Source organism: Oncorhynchus masou, chromosome 32 (assembly GCF_036934945.1).
Source record: "Oncorhynchus masou masou isolate Uvic2021 chromosome 32, UVic_Omas_1.1, whole genome shotgun sequence".
Lineage (NCBI taxonomy): Eukaryota > Metazoa > Chordata > Actinopteri > Salmoniformes > Salmonidae > Oncorhynchus > Oncorhynchus masou.
Window position 1 is genome coordinate 46527316 of NC_088243.1, and position 13847 is coordinate 46541162.

The following is a 13847-nucleotide window of genomic DNA, read 5'->3' on the forward strand; positions in this document are numbered from 1 at the left end:
ATTCTCACATCAAGTTAAATTTGTATTAATGCAAACTTTTGCGTGAAAACTGAAGCAAGAACATGGGGTATATTTTGTACATATGCATGGTTTATAAATGATGCCCCTGAACGGCATCATCCTGATGAGTTCCCAGATCTAAGTAACTCTATGATTCTCCAATAGACGAAAATTGGCAGAAATATATTACATTCTTAATGCTTATATGTGTATAGACATATACGGTTGATATTGGTCAAAGTAAACAAGATATTGCTTTAAGAAATAGGCAACCACCCTCTCCTTCTTGAGAAAAAAATGACATCACTCGGTGGAGTAGCCAATGAAAAATCCGGATCTATGAACGAGAGAACTGGAATATGTTCTGGTAGGAGAGCATGTAGATTCGGCTGTGGCTGTGTGTGTGTGTACACGTGTACACGTACACATTCGGCTGTGTGTGTGTGTGTGCGCGCGCGCGTCTGAACGTAAGCAAGTTGAGGGAAAGTGGACGACATAGCTCGCGCGCTATTCCTACAATTATTTTTTTCAAAGCCAAGGTGGAGAAAGTCGAAACTATTATGGTTGATTAATTTGGGACCTGGGAAACAAGCTACCAGGACTGGCTACGTCGCTAGCAAACTAAATGAACGCACAATAACGAAGTCGGTTTTAGTTCAAATTGGTCTTAATCAAGCCTGTCACATAACGGATTTCGACCGCTATAATGTCAAGATATTTACCTGCACAAATTATGGTATTGGGGGCTGGTTATTCTCTTCAACAAAAGTTGAGTTTGTCATCATTGTGTGTGTGTGAGTGATTGAGTGACTGTGTGTGTGTGTGAATGTGTGTTACTGTTTGCTTTAGTAAGTCTGTGCCTTTTAATGTGCAAACTGATGTACATTTCAAAGTAGTTGTTGCATGGCTTCACACCAGCAACACAAATAGCCAAGTGAAGATAGATAAGCCATATCCGTAAAAGTTCAGGATGTTGAAGACTTTAACCAAGAAGCTAAGAAGACACTCGCTCAACGAGATTCATCCTTTTCAATTTAAGGTAAGCCTCATAGTATTGTCGAATCCCCCCTCCCCAGTGACATCGTCCACCACTACATAATGTTATAAAGACACATTTTAACATTGTTATATGTTAATTAGTATTGCATTATGCAGAGCATGTGAATCTTTGTCGGGCAAAAAAGTTTTAACTGCATGCCAGCTAAGCCATTACACAATACAACACTAAACAATACATGAATTGCACTATAACAGTGACAAATGGTGCCCACAAACTGTTAGGGCCTACATAAAGCTCTCTACAGGAGAGCTTTCTTTCAGCAGAGCTTTCTTTTCAACAAATGGGGTTTCTACTGACAATTGAGATGTACAAATAACTAAATGTACAGCAACAGAATTCAGAACATGTTTTTTTCTTACAGTATTAACCCTGTACACCGAGTCAGAACCGTAGGATAAATAAAGGGGGCATATAAGCACACAATTAATATATTCGATGATGACATTTCTCTAAAACAGGTTGTAGGCTGCAGGTGCACCACCATTTCAGAACAGTAGGGTAAAGGGGCTAAATTATTATCGTGAGGCACATGGGCTACTAACAGTTTACTACACAACATACACTTATGAATAATGTAGCTAAGAAAGTATTACTATCTCCCTGGCATATTACAGAATTTATGGAGCAGCATACAATACATTTTTGGACTCAAACAAGGTTGAATCATGACATCAGTGATCTTCAGCTCGGATCTCTAGAAAGAGCCCAGAGTTCCCGACTTGGAATTCCGAGTTGGATGACCGTTCAAAACATATTTTCCCAGTCGGAACTTGTTTAAAAAAAAGTTCCCTGTTGTCTTGAACTCACTGAAGTCTGAGATGTCCCAGTTACAAGTTTCCAGTTGTTTTGAATGCAGCAGAAGTCGGCCAATAACTTCAACCTTTTCTGGCCCATGGTGTTGCATGTGAATGTTTATCCTTTTAAGCTTTGAAAAGAGACCCTTAAAACCAGACTTGGACCACACGCCCTCTCCACCGAATAGCAGGCAGGGGAAGCAAAATAGGAATTGCTTTGCAACACTTGCAGTTAGACACTGATTCCGTCCAAACCACTTGTTGTTGAATTTGCAATTTCCAACTTGTTGTGTAATGTTTTTATCCCAATGGCCGATGAGCACCGATACATTTTATCTATAATTTCTCTTCATATAACAAGGATTGAAAAGGATTTGCCAGTAGATTGTTGACGTGATTCATGACGATGACTGTTTGTCTAGCTTGCAAGCTAATATTTTGAAAGTAAGATGTTGACATGATCAGTCCGATCAAAGCTACGGTACATATAACGATATTTGACGTAATTTTATCTGTGGCCAATGATCTTGAGCCTTCTTGGATGGGCACTTCTATTGTAAATATATGTCAGCACCCAAGGGGGCTTGAACTTTCAAGCTCTCCCTGTAGATTTTGCAGTGACGCAGTCCTCCATGAGTGACTGAGCACTTAGCCAGTCATGGCACAACTAGAGAACATTACCAACCCCTACACTCTGTATTTTCCTCTGGCTGCCCCTCCACCACATAAAGCTCTGAACTAGGCTGAAACACCTGCATTTTGGAGCTGCCTTACTCAATAAAGCAAAATATCGACCATGTTTGTATGCGGCTTTATTAACTAAATCTATTTTTGTTTACATTGTTAGTTTGCAAACTGATATGTGAGACACGCATTAATTCCAAGTGACATGCAAGAGAGGCAAAACTGCCCTGAATGACGGGTCACCACTGATGCAGATCATTTTTGCTTGGGCCTGTGGCTTTAGGTGAATGACCTGGTTACTTTGAAAGAGACTACTGCAGCCACACACACATACGCTGTTTCAAGTGTGTATCTCAACGCTATCTCAATGATCAACAAGCATGTGGGCTGTACAGTGTTTTTGTAACTAAACAGCCATGCAACCACCCGTAACTGTTGCACTCAAAATAACTCTTACATGTTTTAACATTGAACGCAGTTCAGTTCTTTATAACATCACATTAGTATTACACAAACTCATTTCAATTTACTTCATCACACACACACACACACACGCACGCACGCACGCACGCACACACACGAACACACACACACACATCCTACTTCAATTTATTACACATCTGGTTCTCCTCTGAAAACAGGAATCTGGCTTTTGTGTGTATGGACCATAGCTCAACAGTGTTTCCATCCTAAACTGCCTAGAATACTTTCACACAGCTTGTATGTGACCTTGCGCATTTCAGGTAAAATAATTACCCAATGTTTATATCCCAGGATATAGCTAGCTAAATTGCCATAAATGTTTAATGCTTTTAATGCTGTCCCTAAATTAATATAATTGGTTCAGAGTTTGTTTTGATATTTCAACCTGCGTGTCCTGATCGTGTCTGGTGTGGGGGTACAAAATCAACATGCGTATGCAGACACACGGGCGCGAGCGGTTTGGTCAGCATGTTAGGCGGAGCACTAAGGATCCTGCAGCAATATACAGAGCTGCAGCCACCATGGTCTTCAATAAAAACACTGAGTGTTTGTTGGCAGGGGGCGGCATCACCAATTTTAATACATTTCATATAATGATGGTGATAGATGATTGAAGTCGCTCTCCTTTACACTTGCTTTGCTTCAACCTTTAGTGGCACCTACTTCAATGTACATGGCACCCATTTTGTGCAACAATGCTAACTCTTCATGTCGGGTGTAGAGGCGCTCTATATTGTGACGCAACCAACTCCAAATTGAGCAGCCATTTTGTGCCACCATTGCACATTTCTAATGGCCTGGTGGAGATGTTGGAATGCTCACCCCAAATGTTACTGATACCATTGTATCAGTAAGCCCTGGCTGCTAGCTCTTCTAATTATTGGAATTATTTCAAGGCACAATCCCTTTCAGACATCTTGGGAAGATATGTGTCACTGACCACGGTGGAGGCTGTTAAAGTGGTCATTCTTGAGAGCGAGGGCTTAGGACACCCAAAGATAATGATCCTCATTGGTGTGGATGGGCCCCGTTCCACTCCTGACTCTAGGAGGTCAGCCTAATGAAGACAATTACAGGGCCAGTTACATGGACGTGATCCCCATGTGAGCATGCCTGGAACGGAAAGGCCAGTCAGACCCTTGGGTCTAGTTCACGAGAGAAAGAGAGAGATCGTGTCAGTTTTATAGGATTTGGGAGTTGAAGCAGCTGAAGTTTGTGTGTCTGGCATGGGTCTGTTTATGTAGTTATGTTTGCATGTCTAATCTACATTCTTCTAGAAATCACAAGTATGTCTGTGTGCTATTCACTCCGTTATTGCAAGGAAAGCTAAAATGAGCTTGCAGACATGTTGTTTCACCAACAGTCTGTCATACATGTGTTAGAGAGGATGTAGCGTGGGGCCTGTAGTTCAGGTGGGCAGTGTATTTCCTTGTCTGTGTTAATGTGCTGCTATGTAACGCATATGCGTGTGGACTAGTCAGCGTGTGTATCTGTGTGTTCCAAAGATTCCCATCGATCCATCTTAGAAAGCTGTTCAGTGACAGGGATTTATTTCAAGCATACTTGACATACTATTCACGCTTGCGTAGGCTACAGTTGATCAGGAACATAGGCACACTGAAACACACACACACACACACACACACACACACACACACACACACACACACACACACACACACACACTGGAGGGGGTGCATTTTAGGTTGCCGCCTTATGTAGTGATTCAATGCACTGAAGTGTGTGTGTGTGTTTGTTTGCCCTCTTATCGACTCCAGATTAAGATCAGGCCATGGCACAACAACACAGTTTCTGGGGTGATTGGTTTGTTTTAAATGGACATACGCCATTGAATAGCATACATCTCACTAATTCCACCAGTTTAAAAAAAACATGCTACTTCCTTTTGATGTGGTAACATGTTTGAAATCGGATTGGAATTAGCTGGTAATAGTTACAGTTGAAGTCGGAAGTTTACATACACTTAGGTTGCAGTCATTAAAACTTGTTTTTCAACAACCATAAATGTATTGTTAACAAACTATAGTTTGGCAAGTCGGTTAGGACCTCTACTTTGTGCATGACACAAGTAATTTTTCAATAATTGTTTACAGACAGATTATTTCACTTCTAATTCACATTCCAGTGGGTCAGAAGTTTACATACAGTAAGTTGACTGTGCCTTTAAACAGCTTGGAAAATTCCAGAAAATGATGTCATGGCTTTAGAAGCTTCTGATAGTCTAATTGACATAATTCGAGTCAATTGGAAGTGTACCTGTGGATGTATTTCAAGGCCTACCTTCAAACTCAGTGCCTCTTTGCTTGACATCATGGGAAAATCAAAAGAAATCAGCTAAGACCTCAGAAAACAAATTGTAGACCTCCACAAGTCTGGTTCATCCTTGGGAGCAATTTCCAAACGCCTGAGGGTATCACGTTCATCTGTACAAACAGTAGTACGCAAGTATAAACACCATGGGACCGCGCAGCCGTCATACTGCTCAGGTTAGAGATGCATTCTGTCTCCTAGAGATGAATGTACTTTGGTACAAAAAGTGCAAATCAATCCCAGAACAACTGCAAAGGACCGTGTGAAGATGCTGGAGGAAACAGGTACAAAAGTATCTATATCCACAGTAAAACGAGTCCTATATCAACATAACCTGAAATGTAGCTCAGCAAGGAAAAGCCACTGCTCCAAAACCGCCATAAAAAAGCCAGAGAACGGTTTGCAACTGCACATGGGGACAAAGATCGTACTTTTTGGAGAAATGTCCTCTGGTCTGATGAAACAAAAATAGAACTGTTTGGCCATAATGACCATTGTTATGTTTGTAAGAAAAAGGGGGAGGGTTGCAAGCCGAAGAATTCCATCCCAACTGGGACGCACGGGGGTGACAGCATCATGTTGTGGGGGTGCTTTGCTGCAGGAGGGACTGGTGCACTTCACAAAATAGATGGCATCATGAGGCAGGAAAATTAGGTGGACATATTGAAGCAACATCTCAAGACATCAGTCATGAATTTAAAGCTTGGTCGCAAATGGGTCTTCCAAATGGACAATGACCCCAAGCATACTTCCAAAGTTGTGGCAAAATGGCTTAAGGACAACAAAGTCAAGGTATTGGAATGGCCATCACAAAGCACTGACCTCAATAGAAAATGTGTGGGCAGAACTGAAAAAGCGTGTGCGAGCAAGGAGGCCTACAAACCTGACTCAGTTACACCAACTCTGTCAGGAGGAATGGGCCAAAATTCACCCAACTTATTGTGGGAAGCTTATGGAAGGCTACCCGAAAGGTTTGACCCAAGTTAAACAATTTAAAGGCAATGCTACCAAATACTAATTGAGTGTATGTAAACTTCTGACCCACTGGGAATGTGATGAAAGAAATAAAAGCTGAAATAAATCATTCTCTCTACTATTATTCTGATATTTCACATTCTTAAAATGAAGTGATTATCCTAACTGACCTAAGACAATTTTTACTAGGATTAAATGTCAGGAATTCTGAAAAACGGAGTTTAAATGTATTTGGCTAAGGTGAATGTAAACTTCCGACTTCAACTGTATCTTCTGGTTCCGCAAACAAGCAGCCAATTCTTTAGCCAATTGGGAACATTCGAAAGATGGAGGGTTGTACATTGTAAACAACAGAGGGGAAATGATGTCATTAGCAAGATTAGGCGAGCATTTGCTTGCTCAACATTTGGGAAACACTCCCAAAAATAACGAGGCAGAGCAAGGGCAGATAGAAACAGCTCTCACAAATCTTGTTTTCTCACATGTTCAAGTGGAATGACTACAATTATGATCATGTTTGACTGTGTGTGTTTGAAAGTTCAAGTCTATTTGAGTGTGGCTGTAATTATAGTAGCCCGCATGAGTATACACATGGGTGTGATAGTGAGTTTTTTCTGTAACTAGTAGACACCTGTTGGCAGACCAAGTTGTTGTTTTACAAATTACAAGTTAGTCTCAAGTCTTGGCACTCAAGTCAAGTCCCAAGTCAAGACCGACAAGTCTCAACTCAAGTCTCAAGTCTTAAACTTTGAGTTTCGAGTCCCAAACAAGCCATAATGTGCTCTTCACCAAATGTAATACCATTTCATATTTGTATTCAAGAGTAATAGTTACTATATTACATTTAAGCAAATCATGAATGCTTTTAAAAATATATATATATTTCTTACTTTCCAAATATACGTTATATTTATAACCTGCAGCCCACTACCAGGAAGTTGAAAATGGGAAAATGGTTCACGTTTCAACATGACAATGACCCCAAAGCATACCGCCAAAAGCAACCGTACAGTGGCTGAAGGACAAGGTGAATGTCCTTGAGTGACCTTGATAATTTATTGTTAAAACGAGAGGCTGCCTGGATCTTTAATTTAAAGACCCTTGCACACTTCGGTCTCAACGTAGACTTTGATCTTAAGCCATTCTTGTGATTATTGTGACTTTGCCATTGTAATTGTTTGTAAACTTGTGTAGTCAAATTAATCTATGATCGTATGCTATCCATTTGTTGTTTGTATGCTGTTATTTATGACATTTTAATATTTGATTATTAACCAATGATATTAGGCCACTCTTGGCTATGATTACAGACACCTGTGTCTTTTGACACTATATAAACAAGTCATCCCGCAGTGTTTGTGATTATACCCTGATGAAGACAGCTTGGCTGTCGAAACGTTGGTATTACATTTTTGCATCTGAGCTCCTAGAGTGTGCGGCTCTCTTTTATTTTCGAATGTCCTTGAGTGGCCTAGCCAGAGCCCTGACCTAAATCCCATCGTGAATCTGTGGAATGACTTGGAAGAGTGCAGTCCATGAGCGGTCACCATGCAATTTGACTGAGCTTGAACAATTCTGCAAGGAAGAATGGGCAAAGATTGCCCAGTCTAGGGGTGCAAAGTTATTAGAGACATATTCAAAGAGACTCTTGGCTATAATTCAAGCAAAAGGTGGTTCCACTAAGTATTTACTCAGGGGGGTGTTCACTTATCCAAATAGGGTATTTTACGGTTTTACTTGTAATTCATTTTTTTATTTACATGGATATTGTGTCTTTACTGTGTGTGAATATATTTCAGGCATCAAGGTGAACATTTTGAAAGGGTGTGGTGACTATTTATTTATTTTTTACATCATTTTCATTGTTGGACACAAAAGACTTAAAAACACCATGGACCTTATTTTCTACTTTTAGTGTTGAAGCATCCTCCAGACAGTTGTTTTGGCCAACGTTCCATTCCTGAGATTTTTGGCTGGCTTAGTTGCTTGCATGACCCATATAATGGTTGTGGCCAGACGCACCCAAAAACGTGCTTCAAAACGTCTCCACATAAAATTCTAATGGTGATTATGTTTTTTTTTTGGCGGGGGGGGCTGTTGTAAGATATTGTTTTTTCTCTCCAAACATCCGCAATTGTTCTTTTGAAAAAAACAGACTAGATACTTCAGCCAAAATAAGTTGCCAGCGTTGTTTTGCTCCGGAGCAGGCGTGTCATCTCTCACTTGTCAACAAGGTGCGTGGCTACACGTACGGAAATACAGATAAGGAAAACAAGCGGTTTACTGGCTCCGACAGGAATAAGGATACGGATAGATGTCACTAGCTGGGACAAGGATAAGGATATGTGTAGCCTAGATGTTGAAGTAGAAGCTACATAGGTTGTTGGACTGCTAAAGTAGCCGTGTAGAACATGTTTACATGTCCATTTACTTAGTCAAGTGTATTTTTCTATTAGTTGTATGTGTGTTTACTTTTATAACCTTCATTACAAATTGGATTGTCTACAACACATACTTGCAGTGTTGTCTTTTATTTGGGAACACGTTTGTGTTGAAGAACAAGTTACTTTATGTTGTTCACATACTCATGGCTAGTTAAACAGCTTGTATTTACATTGGTCATAGCCATAGACAGGTTGTGTAATAAAACTTTTGTGTCATTACGTGTTCAGTCTTTATACTGGACATTCTTGAGAACCAAGTGGTTCAGAGAAGCAGGTGCACGTGCTTAGAATCCTTGAATAAAACGTATCCTCCTGAAGGGTGAAGGATACTTTCTATGGATGGCCTCAATGACGCAGGATGGCATTTTACTTGTCAGTTACCTTTTTGTCTGCCTTGAGTGCCCATTCCATCACAATGCGATACGCAACAAGATGATATCGACTATGGAACATGGGAATATATCATTATAGGAAACCGATAACATATTCAAATTGATATGTATACACTATTGATAACTTCTATTTCAAACGTTTGCTTACTCAATGGACAGCTTCACATTTGGTCCCGCTGGATATGCTAACTTTTTTTCAGCTGATCTTATTCACATGGAAAAAAATTACTCCTGGGTTGATAAGTGCTGGGGAATCTGAATGATCTGTCACACAGACTGTTGTGCTGTGACCGACATCCTCAGTGTCTTCGGCAAACAAATGTAGTTCTTCAAGTGTTGGCATTATCAAGTTCCATCGGCACAGCCCAGGCACTAAATTTCAGTCGGCATTGCCTTGCAATTTTCTCAGATTTTTCACATTTATACCCCTAGTTAACTGGGCCCTGTTGCTGGTCTGCCGGATCACATGTTGCTATTTCCCCCGTGCTGTCTTTGCTTCTATCTGTCAAAACTCATCGTCAGTATATTCTGGCTCATAAATTATAAATATGGTTCTGCAAAGTATGCATCCTCTTCAGGCTCGTAGCTGTCCGGCTTGAAAGCCGCATTTGCACTGCACTAGCCTCGAGAACCAGGCTCTGTGAAATTTGGAGTTGTAGCTATGCGTGACATGCGTTCCAAGACAAGGGAAATACAGGAATTAAACACAGTTCGAGTTATACACTTTTTTGCTTGCGAGTCTGACCAATACACTGTATGGCTCGAGCAAACAACTAAGACATCCAATGAATGGAACTCTGACTAAAACAACTGTCTGGAAGATGCTTCAACCCTAAAAGTAAGTGGAAAATGAGGTCTAACATGCTAAAAAAACGAAATATCCTTTTAAGTGTGTTAAATGGACCATCCCTCTTTGGAATTATCCCAAGGGCACAAACCGTCTTCACACACTCATGATGGCACTGCCAATCCGTCTCACCTCACACGTGTTCCCATGCAGCACATGAACACGGGACATGTCAAATATGTCACAGCCAGGTAGATACCATCATGCCAAGTTGGTGACAGATGATCTAGCTCTTTTGGTTTTTACCTTTTGGACACGGGCGCACAAACACATACGTGTACACACAAACTGCCACTATCCCTTTATCCATATGGCCTTACCATGGAATCTCCACTCTTTCCTCTTTCTTTGCCACTCGGGCGTAGCAGCTGTGCTTAACAACCCCCTTATCACTCATTAGACCTGCAATCACCTGCTTTAAGTACGGGAGATAACACCGGGGTCATGGCTTTAGCGGGCCTTACCAGACAGGTGTGGAGTGAAAGCTCGGAGGTCAGGGCCTGTGAGCCTTCAGCCTGACATGGAACAAATTGTACGAAACAGGAAGGAAAGAGGAACTGGGAAATTGGTGGACATACTCTCACTGTAAAGCCCCTTACATAGAGTTTGGAGAAATCCATGTCACACTGGTACTGTTTATAAATTAAATCAAATTGCCTAGTACACACACCAAAACCTTTCAAATGTTCAAATCAAAAGGGTATTGCACAGAAAAACGTGGACAGTCGGTTGCATCACAAATTCAGAACCGCTGGACAGCAACATAATAAACTAAAGCACTGATCATTGGGAACGAGATCAGAATGACTGCTAAGACTTGATCCATAAATTAAATAATAGGTAGCCTTGCCTACAAAACTTAAACAATCCATATGTTCCAGTCAATAGGCCTGATTAACCTGCCACCAATTACGCACCCACATTCTGAGTCTCGCATTATCTACCAAGAGAATTCTCTTCGATTATAATCACAGCCGTATATATTCCCCCCCAAGCAGACACATCGATGGCTCTGAACGAACTTTATTTGACTCTTTGCAAACTGGAATCCATACATCCTGAGGCTGCATTCATTGTGGCTGGGGATTTTAACAAGGCTAATCTGAAAACAAGACTCCCTAAAATGTATCAGCATATCGATTGCGCCACCAGGGCTGGCAAAACCTTGGATCACTGTTATTCTAACTTCCGCGATGCATATAACGCCCCCCTTTCGGAAAAGCTGACCACGACTCCATTTTGCTGATCCCTGCCTACAGACAGAAACTAAAACAAGAAGCTCCCACGCTGAGGTCTGTCCAACGCTGGTCCGACCAAGCTGATTCCACACTCCAAGACTGCTTCCATCGCGTGGACTGGGACATGTTTCGTATTGCGTCAGGCAACAACATTGACGAATACGCTGATTCGGTGTGCGAGTTCATTAGAACGTGCGTTGAAGATGTCATTCCCATAGCAACGATTAAAACATTCCCAAACCAGAAACCGTGGATTGATGGCAGCATTCGGGTGAAACTGAAAGCGCGAACCACTGCTGTTAATCAGAGCAAGGTGACTGGTAACATGACCGAATACAAACAGTGCAGCTATTCCCTCCGTAATGCTATCAAACAAGCTAAGCGTCAGTATAGAGACAAAGTAGAATCTCAATTCAACGGCTCAGACACAAGAGGTATGTGGCAGGGTCTACAGTCAATCATGGACTACAAGATGAAATCCAGCTCAGTCACGGACCAAGATGTCTTGCTCCCAGGCAGACTAAATAACTTTTTTGCCCGCTTTGAGGACAATACAGTGCCACTGACACGGCCTGCAACGGAAACATGCGGTCTCTCCTTCACTGCAGCCGAGGTGAGTAAAACATTTAAACTTGTTAATCCTCGCAAGGCTGCAGGCCCAGACGGCATCCCCAGCCGCGCCCTCAGAGCATGCGCAGACCAGCTGGCTGGTGTGTTTACGGACATATTCAATCAATCCCTATACCAGTCTGCTGTTCCCACATGCTTCATGAGGGCCACCATTGTTCCTGTTCCCAAGAAAGCTAAGGTAACTGAGCTAAACGACTACCGCCCCGTAGCACTCACTTCCGTCATCATGAAGTGCTTTGAGAGACTAGTCAAGGACCATATCACCTCCACCCTACCTGACACCCTAGACCCACTCCAATTTGCTTACCGCCCAAATAGGTCCACAGACGACGCAATCTCAACCACACTGCACACTGCCCTAACCCATCTGGACAAGAGGAATACCGATGTGAGAATGCTGTTCATCGACTACAGCTCGGCATTTAACACCATAGTACCCTCCAAGCTCGTCATCAAGCTCGAGACCCTGGGTCTCGACACTGCCCTGTGCAACTGGGTACTGGACTTCCTGACGGGCCGCCCCCAGGTGGTGAGGGTAGGCAACAACATCTCCACCCCGCTGATCCTCAACACTGGGGCCCCACAAGGGTGCGTTCTGAGCCCTCTCCTGTACTCCCTGTTCACCCACGACTGCGCGGCAACGCACGCCTCCAACTCAATCATCAAGTTTGCGGACGACACAACAGTGGTAGGCTTGATTACCAACAACGACGAGACGGCCTACAGGGAGGAGGTGAGGGCCCTCGGAGTGTGGTGTCAGGACAATAACCTCACACTCAACGTCAACAAAACTAATGAGATGATTGTGGACTTCAGGAAACAGCAGAGGGAACACCCCCCTATCCACATCGATGGAACAGTAGTGGAGAGGTTAGTAAGTTTTAAGTTCCTCGGCATACACATCACAGACAAAGTAGATTGGTCCACTCACACAGACAGCATCGTGAAGAAGGCGCAGCAGCGCCTCTTCAACCTCAGGAGGCTGAAGAAATTCGGCTTGTCACCAAAAACACTCAAACTTCTACAGATGCACAATCGAGAGCATCCTGGCGGGCTGTATCACCGCCTGGTACGGCAACTGCTCCGCCCACAACCGTAAGGCTCTCCAGAGGGTAGTGAGTTCTGCACAACGTATCACCGGGGGCAAACTACCTGCCCTCCAGGACACTTACACCACCCGATGTTACAGGAAGGCCATAAAGATCATCAAGGACAACACCCACCCGAGCCACTGCCTGTTCACCCCCCTATCATCCAGAAGGCGAGGTCAGTACAGGTGCATCAAAGCTGGGACCGAGAGACTGAAAAACAGCTTCTATCTCAAGGCCATCAGACTGTTAAACAGCAACCACTAACATTGAGTGGCTGCTGCCAACACACTGACTAAACTCCAGCCACTTCAATAATGGGAATTGATGGGAAAGGATGTAAAATATATCACTAGCCACTTTAAACAATGCTACCTAATATAATGTTTACATTCCCTACATTATTCATCTCATATGTATACGTATATACTGTACTCTATCATCTACTGCATCCTTATGTAATACATGTATCACTAGCCACTTTAACTATGCCACTTTGTTTACATACTCATCTCATATGTATATACTGTGCTGCCAATGCTGCTCTGCACCATCACTCATTCATATCTTTATGTACATATTCTTTATCCCCTTACACTGTGTATAAGATACTAGTTTTGGAATTGTTAGTTAGATTACTTTTTGGTTATTACTGCATTGTCGGAACTGGAAGCACAAGCATTTCGCTACACTCGCATTAACATCTGCTAACCATGTGTATGTGACAAATAAAATTTGATTTGATTTGATTTGGTGCCGACACTGGCTTCCGGGTTGGATGTGCGCTGTGTTAAGAAGCAGTGCGGCTGGTTGGGTTGTGTATCGGAGGACGCATGACTTTCAACCTGCTTCCGGGTTGGATGTGCGCTGTGTTAAGAAGC

The 13847-nt window shown here is 42.4% G+C and overlaps 1 protein-coding gene across 1 annotated transcript in view; it reads left to right on the forward strand.

Moving 5' to 3' along the window:
• The first annotated feature begins 360 nt into the window (after positions 1–360).
• Positions 361–13847, forward strand: part of si:dkey-16j16.4 (uncharacterized) — an 81179-nt gene continuing 67692 nt past the window's right edge. Inside the window, exon 1 of the mRNA XM_064954271.1 lies at positions 361–1039. Coding sequence (XP_064810343.1) covers positions 971–1039 — 69 coding nt within the window. The 5' untranslated portion in view covers positions 361–970. The remainder of the gene's footprint in view (positions 1040–13847) is intronic.